The sequence below is a fragment of the Nothobranchius furzeri genome, chromosome 10 (assembly GCF_043380555.1).
Source record: "Nothobranchius furzeri strain GRZ-AD chromosome 10, NfurGRZ-RIMD1, whole genome shotgun sequence".
Taxonomy (NCBI): Eukaryota; Metazoa; Chordata; class Actinopteri; order Cyprinodontiformes; family Nothobranchiidae; genus Nothobranchius; species Nothobranchius furzeri.
The window spans coordinates 48374453-48394225 of NC_091750.1; the positions used below are offsets into that span (position 1 = coordinate 48374453).

General features: G+C 43.2%; 1 protein-coding gene across 5 annotated transcripts in view; it reads left to right on the plus strand.

Moving 5' to 3' along the window:
* Positions 1–19064, plus strand: part of thoc2 (THO complex 2) — a 45353-nt gene extending 26289 nt beyond the window's left edge. The window contains exons 18-39 of one of the 5 annotated variants that reach the window (XM_070555715.1): positions 218–298; positions 408–504; positions 674–791; positions 897–1076; positions 1150–1314; positions 1425–1700; positions 1797–1938; positions 2079–2236; positions 2525–2653; positions 2742–2873; positions 2960–3144; positions 4542–4717; positions 4794–4896; positions 6458–6843; positions 7054–7112; positions 8574–8609; positions 16326–16457; positions 16538–16604; positions 16852–16985; positions 17670–17737; positions 18130–18173; positions 18268–19064. In XM_070555715.1, coding sequence (XP_070411816.1) covers positions 218–298; positions 408–504; positions 674–791; positions 897–1076; positions 1150–1314; positions 1425–1700; positions 1797–1938; positions 2079–2236; positions 2525–2653; positions 2742–2873; positions 2960–3144; positions 4542–4717; positions 4794–4896; positions 6458–6843; positions 7054–7112; positions 8574–8609; positions 16326–16457; positions 16538–16604; positions 16852–16985; positions 17670–17737; positions 18130–18154 — 2849 coding nt within the window. In that variant the 3' untranslated portion in view covers positions 18155–18173; positions 18268–19064. Of the gene's footprint in view, positions 1–217; positions 299–407; positions 505–673; positions 792–896; positions 1077–1149; positions 1315–1424; positions 1701–1796; positions 1939–2078; positions 2237–2524; positions 2654–2741; positions 2874–2959; positions 3145–4541; positions 4718–4793; positions 4897–6457; positions 6844–7053; positions 7113–8573; positions 8610–16325; positions 16458–16537; positions 16605–16851; positions 16986–17669; positions 17738–18129 lie in introns of all 5 variants that reach the window. The other 4 variants (XM_070555714.1, XM_054730599.2, XM_054730598.2 and 1 more) reach the window with 4 other exon arrangements.
* The last annotated feature ends 709 nt before the right edge of the window (positions 19065–19773 follow it).

A 19773-nucleotide genomic window follows, 5' to 3' on the forward strand; every position in this document is an offset into this window, starting at 1 on the left:
GTGTGTGTGTGTGTGTGTGTGTGTGTGTGTGTGTGTGTGTGTGTGTGTGTGTGTGTGTGTGTGTGTGTGTGTGTGTGTGTGTGTGTGTGTGTGTGTGTGTGTGTGTGTGTGTGTGTGTGTGTGTGTGTGTGTGTGTGAGAGAGAGAAAGGGGAGAGGGGAGCTGTCAGTGTAAAGGACTTTTCCTTTCTGTGTTATTTCACTCAACTCTGGCTTCAGATTGCATCATCGAAGCGCTGGCTAATCCTGAGAAGGAGAAGATGAAACACGATGACACGACCATTTCCTCGTGGCTCCAGAGTATGTTTCTTCAAATAGCCATATAATTTTGGCCCGTGTTGAAAGAGTTTGGATGTTTGATGGTTGAATGACTAAGACACCTGAACACTTGAACTTCCTGTCAACAAAGGTCTGGCGAGCCTGTGTGGAGCCGTGTTCAGGAAATACCCCATCGAGTTGGCCGGCCTCCTTCAGTATGTGACCAATCAGCTGAAAGCAGGGAAGAGGCGAGTAGTTTACATATCAACAGCCGATACATGCTTTATTATTATTATTATTACCACCGTTAGTGTGGAGATGCTCCATTCATAGTTGAATTGTAAGAAAGACAATAGTGAGGAAGAATACACACACATGTGTGTGTTAGTGTTGTGACGTCATCTCTCCTTACTGCAGCTTTGACCTGCTGATAATGAAAGAAGTGGTACAGAAAATGGCTGGGATTGAGATCACGGATGAGATGACCTCAGAGCAGTTGGAGGCCATGACAGGGGGAGAGCAGCTGAAGGCTGAGGTATGAACACTGAGCTGGGATCTCCTCGTGGACTCTTTATTAGAATGTGTGCTGCATCTCAGTTCAGGGCAGCTCCATTATTCATAGATATGATTATGTCCACAGGGTGGATACTTTGGCCAGATTAGGAACACAAAGAAGTCCTCGCAGCGTCTGAAGGACGCACTGCTGGACCATGAACTGGCTCTTCCTTTATGTTTACTCATGGCCCAACAACGGAACGGGGTGGTTTTTCTGGAGGGGGGAGAGAAACACCTTAAACTTGTCGGCCATCTCTACGACCAGGTATAAACTGGAATGGTTGTGATCAGTTTTACTTCTGCGGAAGGGAAAATATTATTTCCGTATCTTTCAACAGTGCCACGACACTCTGGTGCAGTTTGGTGGGTTTTTGGCTTCCAACCTCAGCACAGAAGATTATATTAAGCGAGTTCCCTCCATTGATGTCCTTTGTAATCAGTTTCACACTCCACACGACGCGGCGTTCTTCCTGTCTCGCCCAATGTACGCCCATCAGATTTTGGTCAGTGGGCTACTTTTAAGTTTTTCTTAACTCCTGTTAAGCTTTTTGATTTAAAAAATGTAAAATAAAAAACTAATAATCTCAACCTGCTGCATGTTCTCTACTTACAGTCAAAGTATGATGAGATGAAGAAAGCAGACAAAGGCAGTCGGCAGCAGCAGAAGGCACAAAAGTATGTATCAGCCTGTGAGCAGGTGATGGCGTCAGTCCATGAGGCTGTGGTGTCCCTCCACCCTGCCAGGGTGTGGGACGACATCCGCCCTCAGTTCTACTCCACCTTCTGGTCTCTCACCATGTATGACTTAGCTGTACCGCAAGCAGCTTACGACCGAGAGGTCAACAAGCTCAAGGCCCAGATCAAGGCCATCGAGGAGAACCCTGAGATCGTGAGTGTCATCACCTCCCTGTTCTACGCACAGATGCAGGTGAAATGAGTTGTTGGGTATTGGAGACGTAACTCTTAATGTCTTCTTTCAATAAAGCCTCTAAATAAGAAGAAGAAGGAGAAGGAACGCTGCACCGCCCTGCAGGAAAAACTCCAGGAGGAGGAGAAGAAGCAGGCGGAGCACGTTCAGCGAGTTCTGCACCGCCTCAAACTGGAGAAAGACAACTGGTTGCTGGCCAGTAAGTGTCGCGTTTGCCAATTCAAAACATTTCTGTGAGGAGGGTAGTGGACACGTGAGGTGTTTAGATCTGTTTTTTGTTTGACCCAAAAATTCTCACACAAGCTCATAAAATAATAAAGTGTAAATCTTTAATGACAGAATCAACAAAGAACGAGACCATAACAAAGTTCCTGCAGCTCTGTCTTTTCCCTCGCTGCATCTTTTCCTCCATTGATGCCGTGTACTGCGCTCGCTTCGTTGAGCTGGTCCACCAGCAGAAAACGCCCAACTTCTGCACCCTCCTCTGCTACGACAGGGTAACAGTCGTGTGTTATAAATGTCTCAGTCATAGAATGATGATGATATGTTCACTACGTAGTTTTGTAAGTCTAAATGTTTTGTGTCTAAGAAAGTAAAAGGATCAGATTTGTGATGATTGAGATCTAAACATTTTTACTGGGATCTGACACAAATGTATGAAATCAAATTGATTAAATCTTTCCTTTAATCTTTTAAAAGTATTTGTTATAATGTAAACCTAAAGACAGCAGTTAATGCAGCTGTAAGATAAAGTTTAATCATGCATGGAAGTTTTTTCCTGCCAGGTGTTCTCGGCCATCATCTACACAGTGGCGAGCTGCACAGAGAACGAGTCTCACCGTTACGGACGTTTCCTCTGCTGCATGTTGGAGACGGTGACCCGATGGCACAGCGATCGAGTGATTTATGAGAAGGTCTCTTCTGTTTACTTCACGTTGGACGCAGATTCATCTGTGACATGTTGCAGGGATGAATCTGTCTCCTCTCACTGTGCGGCTGTAGGAGTGCGTGAATTATCCAGGCTTCCTGACCATCTTCAGAGCGACGGGCATTGAAGGGGGGAACAAAGTGGATCAGCTAGATTATGAGAACTTCAGACATGTGGTGCATAAATGGCACTACATGCTGACTAAAGTGAGCTGCCTGTCCGTCTGGATAATTACAAAGTGTTTTAAGGTCCCCAGTTTTCATAATTCTCATTTGCTTTTTGCCCTGACCAGGCTTCAGTTCACTGCCTGGAAACTGGAGATTACACCCACATCCGGAACATTCTGATCGTGCTAACCAAGATCCTGCCCTGCTATCCAAAGGTTCTGAACCTCGGCCAGGCTCTGGAGTGCCGAGTGCACAAGATCTGCCTCGAGGAGAAGGATAAGAGGCCTGACCTCTATGCCTTAGCTATGGGGTAACACAGCATTGTGCTGTTCAGCTCTGTGTGGAGTGTTCACTTTAATCTGTCTCATGAAGCATGGCTGAAGCAAGATCCCGCTCCTCAGCCAAGTCTGAATGAGCTCGTGTCTGATGAGAGTTTCATAATCCTATTACTGCTCGGTTTACAATTCTGTCTAAAGTTTGGACCCATAACTAAAAACTGATTTATCGTGAAGTGGTTTAACTGGTTTTACTGCCAGTTCCAGATTCAGCGGAGGTAAATGTTAGTGTGCCCTTATTCTGAGAAAAAAAAACCTCAACTTTGACTCATTTCTAAACCAAACAAGTCAAACACGATCAGAACAGCCAAGTTCAGAGTTAGTTTTGTATTTGGTAAATCTACAATGTTCACCCAAAAGAATCGCGATCGTTCACTAATTAAAGATGACGTCCTTTTATTTGCCACTTGAAGCACGATTGGATCCTTTGAAGTGTACGAAATTGAAACACTAGCTGTTTTTTGTGGAATGGGATGCTTCCCATCAGGCCAGCTTTTAATCCCAGGATGAACTAGGACTGGGCAATAAATCAAAAATTTATCGTTATCGAAATTTCTGACCCATATCGAGATCATTTTTCCCAAGTCAATAAATTTGATTATAAAAAAATGAAAAGATGTGTGTAGGTTGGGAACGTCCATGTCCTTTTAACCCACCCACTGTCTTTATGGGTGACCCCGCGAGGAAAGTTGACCATTGAGCAGGATTGATGGTTTATCCCTTGAGGTCCATGTGGCAGGGGTGAGGTGGTGCTCACTCCTCACCCCTGCCACGTGGACCCAAGGGATAAACCAATGGTCAACTTTCCTCGAGGGGTCACCCCCATTAGGACAGTGGGAGGGCTAAGCTGTACCACCTTGAGTCACGTAAAAATGGGACTGAACGTAATGCATGTGACAGCCCCATCTAGTGGACAACTTTTGTTTCTGCTTGTACCTGTAGTTATCGTCAATTTATCGTTATCGAGGTGAAATCCTCAATATATCGTGATATTGATTTTCGGCCATATCGCCTAGACTGGACAGGAACTGAAATAGAATTTTAAATTGGTGCTGTTTCCTACTAAACTGATGTGGGTATATAATATAATATAATTTAACATTCACCTCCTTGTGAAACAGCTCCTGTAAATTAGGAAAGTCTGAAAATTGCTGTGCAATGATGTCATAGAAGAGATGCAACCATTCCAGATGCTCGTCTTACATTTACAAGTTGGATTTTTATTTTAGCAACAAACCGATCACACATCAGGGTCCAAAGTTGTTTATTAGATCAGTCCTTAAATAAATGTCTACTTTCTTCTCCATGAAATAAAATCTTTGCTCTGAGGTTCTTTTGAGGGCTTTTTGCAAATCCTCTATGCGTCTTACAGTTATTCAGGTCGCTTGAAAAGCCAGAAGGTGCACATGGTTCCCGAGAATGAGTTTCACCACAAGGACCAGCCGGCGCGGAGCACCACACCTGCTAGCCAACAGAACGGCCCCGGGAGCACCAGCAAGCCCGCCACCGGCACCAGCAAATCTGAGGAGGGGGCGTCAGATGATGGAGGTGAGGACAGAGGACGTTAAATGATTAACAGGATTATTCATGGGTGTAAACTAAAACCCGTGTTTTGTTTTTGCAGATCGGGGCAAAGATAAATCTCAGGGGACCGCAAACCCAGTGAATAAAGCCAACAGTGCCACAGCCAAAGTCACCACCAGCAACGGAAACGGTGCTCTCAATAGGTAAACTTTATTATACCTAATTTTTTTCTCACAAAAACACAGCTAGAACACAGAATGCTAATAATATCAATCGTAGCAGTGCCATGAAAAATTAAATTTGCAATTAAAGCGACCAGATGTGCCGCTCCATCAGTTCAGTTCGGTTCTGTGTCAGCTGAGCTGCTGCTGTATGGCGTGGTATGGGGGCCAAAATTAAGACTACTGCCCAGCAGCAGGAGGCTATATCAATTCCGAAGCAAACTACGATCTGATTAATGATAAGCTAGTGCCGGTAACTGAGAGGCTGGCGCTGCTTACTGAGAAATAGCACCTTTACCGGCGTTACTACTAAATATGCTAGGGACTAGCAGCCCTCGGCTGTTCATTGACTGGATCACACACTCCCTCTGCTGTCTATTAGCATGGATAGGCTAGCGTTAGCATCGGAGAGGCTAGCCATTATTTTTATTATTATTATTTAACTTTTATTAAACAGATGACATACTATGAGACCTGCAATCACAGTTGTTCCTTTGGCGGAACACGTTGTTATACACTTTAACTTTAAGCATATTGTAAAGCTGACAGCCTGTTAGCATTGATTAGGTGCTGCATTAACTCCTTTCTGCTCTTAACAGGTTGATGGCGTTATCTTTTTAAATAGTTTGGTTTTCTTGCACATATCAGAGAAAAAGCCAGAGCTAACTAGTTTGTACTTTTCATCTTTGGATTTTAAGTCCTTTGTATTGAATTACAGGCTAATAATTATTAAAATTGTGATTTTATCTTTATTAAAACTACATAATATGTACAAAAAAAACCCGCATCTAATAGAGTAAGTGACTCTCCGAGACATGCTAATGGTTAGCCTCTTTGATGCTAACGCCAGCCTATCCATGCTAAAGGCCCGTCGAGGGGGTAGGAAATCCAGCTAGTGGCCAGCCTAGGCACGCTAATGGCTAGCCTCTCCAATGCTAACACCAGCCCGTCCAGGCTAACGCTAGCCTATCCATGCTAATAGACAGCAGAGGGAGTGTGTGATCCAGTCAATGACCAGCCGAGGGCTGCTAGTCCCTAGCGTGTCTAGTAGTAACGCCGGTAAAGGTGCTATTTCTCAGTAAACAGCACCAGCCTCTCAGTTACCGGCGTCAGCTTATCATTAATCAGATCGGTAGTTTGCTTCGGAATTTATATAGCCTCCTTCTGCTGGGCAGTAGTCTTAATTTTGGAATTTTGGCCCCCATACTGCGCCAAACTGCTTAGGCAGAGATCTACTCCTGACCTGAGCCACCTCGGCTTGCTGCTGCCACCGTAACACTTTTATAACCAGGGGAATCCCGGATGTTTTTTTTTAAAAAAAACTGCAGAAATTTCTAAAATTCTGTGTTTTTCTGTCAGTATATGGGGCTGTGTGTACATCAATGAGGAAAAAATGAATTGATTTCATTTTAACAAATGGCTGCAATATAACAGTGAAAAATTGACGGGGGTCTGAATACTTTGCATACCCACTGTATGTAGCTTCAGATTTGTTTGAGGTTTTCTGAATAATTTTATTAAAGAAAAATGTCTTCTCCTGCAGCGCCAAAGGAGTTAAAGAACGGGACGACAAAGAGAAGAGTGTGAAAGAGAAAAAAGAGAAAAAGGAGAAGACTCCAGGCAGCACACCAGAGACTAAAGCCGAGAACCGTCGCGAGAAGCAGAGGGAAGAAAGAGCAGGGAAGGAGGAGCGAGTGGCGCGCGAGGGTAAGGAGAAGACTCCGAAGGCAGACCGGGAGAAAGCGAAGCCAGAGGAGAAGAACAGCAAAGACGACAAGACCAAGGCAGGAAACGGCGACCCCACGGAACTGACCAGGGAGCGCGACGCCGTCAAGGAGCACAAGAACAAGGAGAAAGTAGACCGGAACGCTGCAACTGGTTCCCTCAAGTCACCCAATCCCAGACTAGAGTCTGCCGAATCTGAGAGGGGTGAGAGACCTTTCTGGTTGTCTAGGTGGAAGGGGAGTGACATCAGATGTCTCAGATCTTAGGGACCATGTAGGCCTAGTCTTATTTAAACATGAAGGATCACATACTTTTACATTGTGCTGGTATTTAAGGACATTAAACCTAATGACCTAAACTCACATAAGTAATCCAAGTTCAGTATAAATGAGAAGCTTTTCCTCTCCTCCCCAGATCACAAAAGACGAAAGCTCGACTGTCACTCCTCTCCATCCCACTCCTCCACTGTTAAGGTTAGTATGGCTTGAAGAAGGCTGTTCCCGTTTCTTCTCTATCTGCCGGAGCGTTCCCAGCTGTTGCACATTCCAGCGGCCCTGAAGATCGTCCAGCAGAGTTGTCGTTCCAGCAGGCTTTTTCTCTGGGAATCCCGACCATAACCTCGGAGTAGGAGAGCGACTCATGGACATTAGCATAAAAGTTTGCTGTGTTGGAAGAAAATCCCCTGAAAGACTTAGTCAAGATAATAATATGTATATTAAAATATTTTCTTATAGAAATATTTTTCTTTTTTTATATAAGGGAAGCAGTCAGTGTGCCTTGGGAAGAATTTTTTAAAGCCTTTTTTTTATATTTTGTGCATTTTTTGAGGATGCCAGTATTTACCTGAAGGCTTCCCCAGTCAAGAGTCCTTCAAAGTGTTTTTTTCCCCCAACAGTCGCATTTTACTACTTGAAAAGATGCCGGAAGTTATTTCCTCCTTTTTTTTTTTTTTTTTTTTTTGAGCCACTAAGTTCCTGCATTAAAGTCGTGTAAAGTTTCCTGCCCTCCCCTCGACGTCCCCTGGTGCAGTTTGAAGATGGATGGCGTCCAGCAAACTGCTCTGGCACGCTGCCTGAGGAGTTCCTGTCTACTGCTGAGCCCGTTGGCCCCTCTTCTGTCTCCTCTTGTGAAAGAGGCCTGCATGCAGCCTTCGCGCTACGTGATGCACGCCCAGTCAGTCCTGCTGGTCCCCTGCAACACCATCGCTACAGCTTCCAGCTATCGGCCTCATCACTCCTACCTCCTGGCAAACTGGAGCCACCAGCAACCCAGATCAACAGAGGAAATGAATGCTGCAGTTTTGAAAGAGCCATAAAAGCAGAGGGAAATGAGCCTGCCACTACAAAGAGAGAGTGGGCGTAAGCTGGATCGTCTGATCGCCCTTGCCCAAACCCCTTGAAGCCTGTGCTAAGTCTTTATTTTACCCTCCCACCAGAGAAATAGGCTCTGTGTTTCTAACCCATTCCTGAACTGTAAGTGACAGCAGCAGCTATTGTAGGAAACTGCAGCAGCACTTAGGAATTGCACGATTTGTCTCTCACAGGCACATGTGCACACTCACTCGCTCACTCACTAGTTACAGCACTCGCACTTTAGAGGTATCAAGTGCCTGGTGCACTCCAGCTGCAGACATGTTTGTAGTAATGAGACTAATATTTATCTCGCACACACTCAGGGTTTTTCTATAAGGTTTCTATTTTTTAAGTGTTGACATTCCAGATGTTGAGCCCATGAACTCTCCTCTTTGTAATAACCTTGTCAAAGCCTTAGCTCTTAAAGGTCAGAGGTCAAGGGAGAAGTGTGCTGTTGGTCCAGCCAGCCCAGACTCCCCTCTGTCTCACCCCTCTCCTACCAACTTTCTACTGCTGTCTGACAACCTCCTGCAAATCCCCACCCCCTCCCAGCTCATCTGTCATCTCCATTCATCCCTACAGGACGGTAGCAACGAACTCAAGGAGTCCACATCCAAGGTTAGAACTGCTCAGATACCTACACCTGATTTCATTCTGGTTTTTGTGCGAGACTGTGTGAAACAGCTGACATGGTGCAGCTCATGTTAGGTGTCTAAGGCTGGGAATATACTTGCTTTTTAATGACGCGTACGTATGTTTAAAATGACTGCCTCATGTAACTTGCATCGATTTGATAACATACAAGTAACCAGTAGGCAGAGTTGACACACCCGCCATTGTCTATCTTTCATAATGTCTATGACACCACTGAAACCACTGATGTATTTTTTTTCTTTATTTTTCCTGTGATCTCAAAATTAACCAGTTACTGCTCTCTTTTGTTGGTGCCACGTTGGTTTTGGTTGTCTGAGTGCTCCACTGTGCTCCCTAGTGGAACACTCCAGTACTGCGTGCAGTGCAGCAGTATGTAAACAAAATGCAGCCTGCTGCCTGCGTCAACACGAGGTTAAAAAGCAAGTATATTCCTGGCCTAAATGTTACAATCTGTCACTATTGTGCATTTATAATTAGCATAAAGGGAAGTACTCCATAATTAAAAGCAATTACTGTATATAAGATGGACAGACCCTCCACATAGTCACCTGTAAATTTCTGAAGAGCTGAATTGAAGCCCTGTAGGAGGTTCCCACCTCCGCCATCTTGGCTGCATTTGGCATTGTATCACTCCTGGAAAATACAGAAATAGGGCTAAGTGTGGGGCTGTGAAGGTGGATGCAAATGATTTACACCCTCTGAGACGATGTAATTACAAGCCAACGGAGCTTGACGGGCGCTTTTAGTTCATTTAGTGAATTTGCTACCCTCTGCCTTCTAGACTGTAACACTTTAAGCCGAAGCTGAGGTCTTTACTGGAGCAGGGGAAGCAAGCTGCTAGTGCTGACAGCTCTTCTGACACCTGTCGAACAAAAGATACACTCCTAAGTATTCATAGTTTCAAGCTTTAATTAAATCTGAAATGGATGAGTTACTAAAAGAAAGTGTGGAGCTGACATGCCAGGGCTTTGTGCATGTTTTAGATTATGAACACAGCTGATTTGTTTGATTTGGTGATGAGTTGCTCCTATAGGAACTAATGAAGACTGAGGAGACATTTCAGCAGTTAAAGATGTTAAAAAGACGAACTCGCACCGAGGAGTTTCACTTTTACTTTTACTAACGGACACTAGAGGGTGTTAAAGCAAGTCAAATCTGCCTAATCCCGCCCATCAAGTGCCTCTCTGCCTGTCAGTTACCAGACTCATTCTCTGTGCAGAACTGAACAGAGGATGAGTCTGGCAGGCCAGGCTACAGCAGTGCGTCCTGGAAGCATGGAGTCTGCTAATTCAACTAAGAGATTGAAAAGAATAGCTACACCATTGCTGTACTTATTAGTTTGAATAAAAAACACACAATTACATCAAAAGACACATAAAATTTGTCAGTTCGTCATCATGTCCAACACAAGGAAGCCACACATGTTCAGACCCCCGCCTGCTATTAGCTAGACGTCAGCCTCCGATTAGTGTCTCTGACTCCCAAACTCACGTCAAGTCGTTCATCCATCTTTTCATAGTACCAGAACTCCCGATCCGGTCCCAACGTGTCCATTCCAAAGTCCTTCTACTCAAGTCTCCTCTCTTCCTGCAGCTTGCCGTCTCACCCAACATGCTCCATCGCTCGTCTGCTAGCCAGTGGCTAAATCAGCGTTGTTTACTTGATCTCCACAACACTTTACTAATGGCGATGTAGTTCTTCACACGTTACTGAGATGCTCTGACACAGAGGGCTTCTTCTCAAACATTACCTTTAGACTTGGGTCTCCTTTGGCTGGTAATCCATGGAAGTTTACACACAGCATACACAGCATGTCCCTGGCTCTAGCCATGGCTAACTAGTAGCTTGTGATGCCTATCTCCACCACGTCAGCCGTTAGCCACGATTAGCAGGCGACTAAGTCAACATCGTTTACTTGACCTCCACAGCGTGTCCCCGGCTCACCAACCCTCCTTCGCCAGCTGTGGCTAACAAGCAGCCAGTGATTGCTCCATAGATGGTAGTGGCATCCAGTTTGTTTACATCAAGCGCGCCGTGATCCACGTGAAACGGGTGTTGTGGGAAATTGTTTCTCTGAAATATTCTGTTTCCCTTAGACAGTCGAGAGCAAATATTTCCAAATTCACCTAACTTATTGTTCATTATGAGGACTCAAATAAAAGATGGTTAAACTGAGTGAGATTACATTGTTTTACATAACATTCATAAATGATAAATAAGCTTGCAGCAAAAGAGTGAACAAGAATGTTTTTACTGTATCTTTTTTATTGTTTTTAGGAGGAAATATAAATAAAAAATCACAAGCATAACATTATTACATTACATTACATTACATAATTTTCCCATAAAAGTTTATCACAAATATTGTGAAAATAGCCTGAAGTGCGATCTCCCGACACGGGCGGGACAGAATATTTCAGGGGAACACAATTTCACAACTCCTGGCCTCCCAGAAGAGAAATGCACACGCACTGACAGACCTTTTACTATTACCTGGGGAGTGTTGCCAAGCATTTCCCCGCCAAGACAACAGAGGGCATTAAGCTTTTCTGTGGTATAATGCCACCATTACACTCCTGTGTCCAGTCCATGTCAGTGTATTTATATATTTCAGAGACTTTATAACGCGGGCAAATGTGTCCTTCATTCTCCTCCACCTATTCATGCGGTCGTCATCTCTAAACCATGCCCTAAAACCACATTTCCCATCATTTCTGTCCACGAATAAAACACTTGCTCCATATTTTTTTACTTCTTCTATCACAAGTAAATAAACGTTCATATTTTCAGACTTTTTCCACGAGGCGTTCTTCAATCTGTTCCTTGTCTGCTGCCAAATATCTTTTTTACTTTTTAAACAAGGCAATAGAGCTCCGGGAGTTGACGTCACTTCTCCCGGCATGCAACAGTTCAAATCGAAACGGCGCCATTTGGCAGGCAGAAGCCGGCAGCTGGACTATTTGTTATTGTCAGAAAACTCAATCAAACGGGAAATATGGTAGATTCCTGTTGTGCCCCAGGATGCAGAACAGACGCGGACAACATAAGGAATGAGCCATCTACAGGATTCCCCTTGATCCGGAGCACCGCAAACGTTGGATCATTGTAATAAAACGCGCTAGTGACCGGGCTGAAATGAAACTGTGGGATCCAGAGTAAAGGATTTCGCTTATGCAGCGACCACTTCATATCAGGTACTTAAACCAACGTTTCCTCAACAGTGTATGGTATTTATTTTAAATGCTTTTATTACGATTCTTAGTGGGCTTCCTAAACTTATTTTGGCGTGGCTTTTTCTGTCTTATTACTCATAGCAGCAAGTAAACATCACGTAAAACGTTTCCTCGTGAGTTCTGCGTGCTGCCGTTTACGTGTTTTATGATCACAGCAATTAACCGGCTAAGCTGTATTTAATTTTTAAGCAATGGTTGATCAATTGTCAGATCACACATAAAAAGCACTTTGGATTGCTATTATCTGTCTCACCGAGACGGATCTCAGACAGATCCTGAGACGCTCCTGCCTGGCATATTTATTTTATTCATGGAAAACAATCAAACTAGTGATTTCTCTTGGCGTTCAGTTTATACATTCAAACAGCACAGCACTCTATTTAAACTACTTACGTGTAAATCTGTTATTTGTCCATCCATCCATTTTCATCCGCTTATCCGGAGTCGGGTTGCGGGGGCAGTAGCGTCGAGAGGCCCTGACTTCCCTCTCCCCAGCCGCCGGAGCCAGCTCCTCCGGGTAAATCCCAAGGGGTTCCCCGGCCAGGTCCAGTAAGAAGTCCGCTCCGACAGCTTCTGGCGTCGGAGCGGGCAGTAGCGTCGAGAGTCCCAGACCTCTCCCCAGCTCCTCCGGCCGGGGGGAATCCCAAGGGGTTCCCCGGCCAGGTCCGGTAAGAAGTCCGCTCCGACAGCTTCTGGCGTTTTTAAAAAGTATCCCAGGGGCACGGTAATGGTCGGAGATGTTTAGTCTATTTAATTTCTGACTATATAAAACGATTTCTTCGGTTTTAAAGTGTGAAGTAAACTCCGACGAAGTAAAATCCAAGCGGATCCCGTTCACGTTCATGTGTTTGTTTACATTTTTTTTACCTGCCAAAATGGCGTCTACTAACTGAGAGTCACGTGGGGTCCGGAGCTCTATGGTGGTGCTGTTGATGAATTTACAGGAAGCTACTTCCTGACCAATCACAAGCTTGCAGTCTCCGTCACTTTCGATGGATAGTTAAAAATTTGGGCATGTCTCATCACCCTCTTCGAGTCTGTCTGAAAGCCCTTGCGCCATCGCATAATGGCGTTGCGTGTCTCTGCACCGATGCAGACAGAAAAGTATAAATTAGGCTTTAAGTGACAATGTATAGTTTTTACCATTAATCTCTGGAAATACCCATTGAAATGTTTTAGTAAATGAATTAAAAGATACACAGTTGTTTAAAGTTTTTGGCAGTTTCATAGCATATATCCATAAAAATCGGGTCTAAAATACACGGGAGCGAGTCTAAGTCTCTGAGCGACGCCATATTGGATGCTTCTACGGGAGCCTGTGAGGACAAAATTCGTTTACTGATTTGTAACAAATGGTTACGTTGTTGTTTGTACACATTGTCTCTGAGCAACGCCATATTGGATGCTTCTACGGGAGCCTGTGAGGCCAAAATTTGTTTACTGATTTGCAAAAAATGGTTACGTTGTTGTTTTACATCTTCACTCGATGCCAATGATGAATGGGAGTCTGATGTTCTTGTCACTTTGCTGGAGGTTGCGCTCCCAGGGATTTTTGACCCTAATGGCCATCCATTGGTATGGTCTTACTTGAACACAAAAATAATGCCTTCTTGCAATGGTTTAGGTATCTACTGCCCCCTATTGCCAGGGAAAATACACACTGTCACTTTAAGTCATCGTTTGGCGACCGAGAGAAAATGGTAGCTGGTTCCGTCTGTGAACAGTTGAGCTAACTTACCTGGAAGATAAGCTACCACCGAAGCGAGAAGAGGTGGTTGAATGATGCGTGCGTTGGGACGCATGTGACGTTAGCGTCACAGTCACTGGCCAGTCAAGAATGGCGTAGTAGTGTAAGTGCTTCTGAGGAATCTGCTATGGGGCGTATCCCATAGTGAGACAAACATTTTGTTAAGAGAACTCTTGATTTACAACCAGTTTTCTCTCACAACAATAAAAATATTTGCAGGTCTCTGGATCCCAAATTTAGTTTCTGTAAATCAGAATGTACAAAAAGACCATTTGAGAATAAATTGCAACTAGAACATTTGTGTGGCTGTTGCATAACTCACAGCTATATGCCCCCTTTATATATTTTAAACTTTTCACAAAAGATTCACGTATCAATTTATTGTGATTCCAACAGAAATGTATCTTATTTTCTCTAAAATTATGAGTCTCCAGCTAGCTCACTGAAACTCCCTAAAAGATAACTTTAGTTGTCCGTGTTCTTCTAAAAGCTTTTAAAGTCTCTTTCCAGAGTATTTCTCTCATCCAGAGGCACCATCTAGTGGCTGACGAGCATATCTCTTGATCTGTTTTTTCAAGATGGCGACTTCACATTTCTTGTTTCTGAATGTGCTTCTGTAGCCGACAAACAGTATTATTCACATGTCATGTTGTGTTCTCATATTCTTCTCAGTGGCCTAGTGGTAGAGTGTCCGCCCAGGGACTGGGAGATCGGAGTTCAAATCCTGGTTGGGTCATACCAAAGACCTTAACAGTGGGACCCAATGCCTCCCTGCTTGACACTCAGCTTTAAGGGGTTGGATTGGGGGTTAAACCACCAAATAGTTCCCGAGCGCAGCCACAGCTGCAGCTCACCGCTCCCCACAGGGAGGGGTCAAAAGCAGAGATGAATTTCAACATTGTGTGATAAATTAATGGTTTATGTTTATATTTTAAAGACTTACTTGTCCATGAAAAATTCATCAACTCTTCATCAGCAGAGGTAGTTTCTTAAATTTGAAGCATGTAAGTAGTAGTCTAATGCTATTGGTTAGTTCTGGTCGGCGCTCGGTAGGGGGCGTGCTTAACACACACAAAAAAGACGTATCACTTTTACAGATTTCTGAAAAATCATGCATCATTCCTGAAAGAGGAAAACTCCAGAAAGATACTTTAATGCATCTTTATTACTCAAATGCAGCTCAGGTTAATATGAGCTTCACATCCAGGAGGGCTGTAACTGTTGGTGAAAGTCCGAGAGGGTTGTGTGTTGTGGACGTGTTTGTAGGAGTGTTCAACATTTTCTCTTGTTTGTTCCATGTAAACCTGGCTAGAAAATCCCATATAATAGTTTGTATTTTATAGATTCTGTAGATTAAAGTAAAAGAACTGCCGCTGGTATAGATTAACAGCAACATCTCTGCAACACTCAGGTCCTGCTCACATCTGCATGTTTCATTAATCCTTGGAAAAAAGGTCATTTGCAGATTTCCCGCTGATAGTTTACAAATCTGTGACTGTGGTTTGCAAAGCACCGCCCGTGCCCTGCCTGCAGAGTGAAAGGCCTATTCTGTGTGTGAAATATGAGCCTCTGAGCTGATTTTTTGTTGTTTGTACTGAAACCAGAATATGAAATGACAACAGGAGGCCGAGAAGTCTCCGGGAGCTGTTATAAAAAGCACAGCAGACGCTGAGGAGGACCTAGGTCTTCATGAGTGTCTTAGATGAATGTGTCGTCTCAAATTAGTGTCCACAAGATCTAGACTAAAGCAGAATATTGATATAAGCTAATCTCATGGCTCATGTTGGTTTTGTTCAACATCTTTGTCTTGAAAATGCAGGATGACATCATGAAAAGGTTTGTTTTTATTTTTTTGGGTGTTTGGCCTCATTTTAGGTTTCTGAATTTCAAGACAAGCCCCATTTCTGTATGTGTTCAACTAAAACTCGGTTCTCTAGATTACATTTCAGCAAATTGATCTGCAACATTTAGCTTTAGGTTTTAATATTATTCTCTATTTGGACCGTTTTAAAGTCTTTTATTGTAATTACCATCTAGATTGTTTCCTGAACAACCTCTGTTAAAAAAAAGGTTAAATCCAACCAGACTGATGTGCTAACAGCTAGTCAGAGTGCAGTCAAGACTAGTGTTGCTGCCATACTTAACTCTTGAACTGCCAGCTGTTTCCTGATCAGAAAAGCCCTTTGCTGCCAGCGTTTTTCAGCATTTTCACAGTTTTTGCCAACGCCAAAACAACCAAAACAAAGTGGAATCTCATCTCTTACATTAGGAAGAATCTGCGCGTTTCGAGCGTTATCCGTTCTTTCATAATCCGTTGTTGAATTGTGATCGGCAGAAGCTTTTCCGGTTTGCGCCACACTTTTTTACAGCAACGGCCCAAAACGATCTCCTAACACATGGATGTTCTGCTTCCTGATCACGTGACGTGTGATGTACGCAGATGAAGATCGGCTTTAGAGCTGAGATGTTTGTTCACATGGTGCGGGGGCTCGTTCCGACGCTCACACAGTAAAAAAAATGCAAATGACTACTTAAGTTGTCAATGGCAGTGAATGAGTTAAATGGTTACTGTCTCTTTAAGGTGATTCAGGTGGTCAATTCTATTTCTTGATTCTAATAATAAAGTATGTTTTCACCTTTGTTTTGTTATTGTGGTGTTTAATGTTTTGTGTTGTTCTGCTCATGTGTCGTCGTGTTTAGCACCACACCAACTTTAACTCAGTTGCCCGGTCCAAGAGCAGAGAGAAGGAAGTGGAGAAGAAAGAGACAGAGATCACACAAGGCCGACCCAAAGAGAAGAAGGAGGAAAAAGAACGAAAAGAAAGGAAAAGAGTGAGCGTCCTGCAAGTGATTGTTATTGTTTATCAGCCACGGAGCTGAAAGGATCACCTCCGTGTTCGTTTCTGTTTCAGGATCACATCGTTACAGACCGAGAGGCAAGCCTAGAGTCCAAGCGTAAAAAGGATGAGAACGGAACCAGTGAGTCATTGTATTTATTTTTTTCCCTCTCTTAAATTTCAGATGCCTTTGCTTTAGAAGTCAATTAATTTTAACTTCCATCCATCCATCCATCTTCTGAACCCGCTTGTCCACGTAGGGTCGCGGGGGGGCTGGTGCCCATCTCCAGCGGTCAATGGGCAATCAGGCGGGGTACACCCTGGACAGAGAGCCAGTCCATCGCAGGGCAATAAATTTTAATTTCTTAAACTAAATGTTTTCTTCCCAGATTCGGCTAAAAACAGTCCTTCCTGTGACTCTTCACTGTCACCCGAAAAGGAAAGAACCAAAAGATCCAAATCATCCAGCAAGGAGAAGGCCGAGTCGGTGAAACCGGAGCGAACTTCCTCCGGAGGCAAAAAGGTCTGTTCAGCTCAGCACCGTTTACATCAGGGATGCTTCATACTGGGAAAATTCATGTAGCCATTTATTTCTAACTCTAATATAAAAAATACAGAAACTTTTAGCAAATGCCTCGTGTAGCACTTCAAGTTTTACCGCACTGCTGCCATCATGTTGGTAACTAATCTGTTGGTGATTTTTGTACAGCGGGATATAAATTCCTGGGTCAGATCGGCATTTTTTGGCAACCTAATTAAATCATAACGTCCCTCTGAAGGGCAAAATCTTCAGCTATTAGCCAACAGCTCAGAAGTACCACCCCTTTTCTCACAAATAGCTGTTGACTGACGCATCAGAGCCAATGAAAATCAGAAAACAGCAATATCTTACATAACCAACGCCTTGTGGTCTGCCTCCTCAAATGGGCTAGGAACGATTGTGATGGGTGTGCCAGGAACCCTTAACAGTAGACAAGAACATGTTGAGTACTCAGACATGGCATCAGAACCGGTGATGTGACGAACACATCAGTGTGATGTTGATGTTCAGACGTGACGTCATGCAGCTGTAGTTTACGTCCTAACCAGACTCCATATTTAATTGCAGGGTTTGTCTATTAGGCTCAGTTTGGGTCTGTTTTCAGTACTTGTCTAACACGGAGGGAGAAAGCTAACCAGTTTAAACTCCTTCTTGTTCTTCCTGCAGGAGTCCAGGCATGAAAAAGAGAAGAAGGATAAGAGGGACAGCAGCAGTGGGAAGGAGGAAAAGAAGCAATATCCTTCATTGTAGACTCGGTGTGTGTTTATTTTTGCTCCGTTCACCTGAACCAAAGCAGCTGTGGTGTCCTGATTTGTTCTGGGTTTAGGTTAGGACATTTTTCCTGTTGCTGCGCCCAACACTGAACTTGGTTCACTTTTTGTTTCCTTTATGAGATTCTCTCTTTAGTTTAACTTGGCTCATTTCCCCCACCTACCTCCCCACTCATCCGTGATGTTTGTGCTGAGTTACCCAGACAAACAGCCCCACTTCTCCCCAGCTTTATTAAACTAGTGTCTAAAAACGGTTTGGTGTCATTTCCTTTGGAAGAACTCAAACCTTTCTGCTCTGTCTCAGCTGTTTTTGACAGTTCGTAGTTACAGATCACGGTTTCCCTTAACAACCACACCCATAAATCTGACAAGCACAGATAATGTGCACTAATCAGTGAAGGTAAGGACCACTCAGCTGGTTACAGATCAGCTCTACTGCTGCTAGATTTGAATCTTCTGACGCGTTTCCTGCCCTCTTCGACCCACGTGTCCAGCAGCAGATCTGGTGAAGCTGTGCTTCTGCCTGCGAGACTCCTGTAACTCCAACTGCCACGTCGATGACCTAGCACCCTTTTTTTTTCTTCTTTTTGCCCACAACTTGTTAGCAGTAGTTAAAAGCCAGATCATCCCTTATTTACCCAGTTTCAGATGGAAGCTTTCATTTTTCTTTATTAATATTATTATCAGTATGGACACAACATGCTGCTGTAATCACAGTGTTATTTTCCCAGAAATGTGGTTACTGTATGTAAAACCCCCATGGTAGCATCTGGTCAGATTCAAAAATCCCAAACTTGGAAAATGTTGCTTGTTGTTTAGTTTTTGTACTTTATCAGGCCTTGCTTTTTGCTCGTTTTATTAGATTTAATGTGCTTTCCATTCTCACTTACCTCATATCTTTTTGAGAAACTTTTATTTATTTATCTGCTCCTTTTAATCACCAGAGCATAAGTGAGGAAAAACCCAACGGACCAGTTTGTATATTGTGTACATTAATAAAGACGGTAACATGAACTTCACAGCATGTTATTTCTTTTTCTATTTTTCGTCTCAGCGTCCCATAAGGTTTTGTGATTCTGTGTTAATCAGGTTTTTACATAATTTATAAAAGTGTCAGTTCAACTTTAATTCAATTGTAGAGTTGTAAAGAAGGAAGAAGACCATGCTGACGCTCTGTACTCCAAACTGTTTCTGAAATGACTTTGGAGATTTTATCTGCTGTACTCAATGAGTGTACTTTTTTAAGGAAAAAAAAAGAAACCCAATAAATAATAGTTTTCTTAGTGTGTCACTTTGATTTTGCCTTTTGTCTTATTTTCTACAGTAAACTAATTTAAACTTATTTGTAAACCAGCAGTTTTATACAAAATACACAGGAAAGATAGGGCTGGGCGATATGGCCTCAAATCTACATTGCGATATAATCGGAAGCATGTGCGGTAACGATATATATTGCATGTATTTTTTCCTCTGTTTATATATGTCAAAATGACATGCTTTTAAATATCCTCATGTGGCAAATATATGCCACTTGAGGCATATAGGCCTCCTCCTCCACCCACTCCATGCTTGCAGTCACTGCCATTCTGTTGTCCCAATGTAAGCAGGGTGCACATCTTAGTGACACCATGTGTTATTGCGGTATTGCGATATAGCCAGAAACTTATCATTACCCAATTTTATATCGTTTATATTGCCCACCCCTACAGGAAAGGTGTATTTACAATTGTAGATTGTACCCCAGTTTTTAGGTACCACTTTATAACAAGGTGCTAATAAATGTTTATAGATATGTTATAACATTTTCTGTAACACTTTATAATTTATTATGCATTAAGGGTAAGAAAGAGAAGTGACCAGGTTCTGGCCAAAAAGTGAGCCAAGTCTGTTCACCTATTATCTTCATTTAGAGTTGCTGTATTAAACATTTCAGACTAAGTTAAACCCAAGAAGCACAGTGAGTGTACTAAAGACGGTACATTTATTTGTTTTTAGACCTC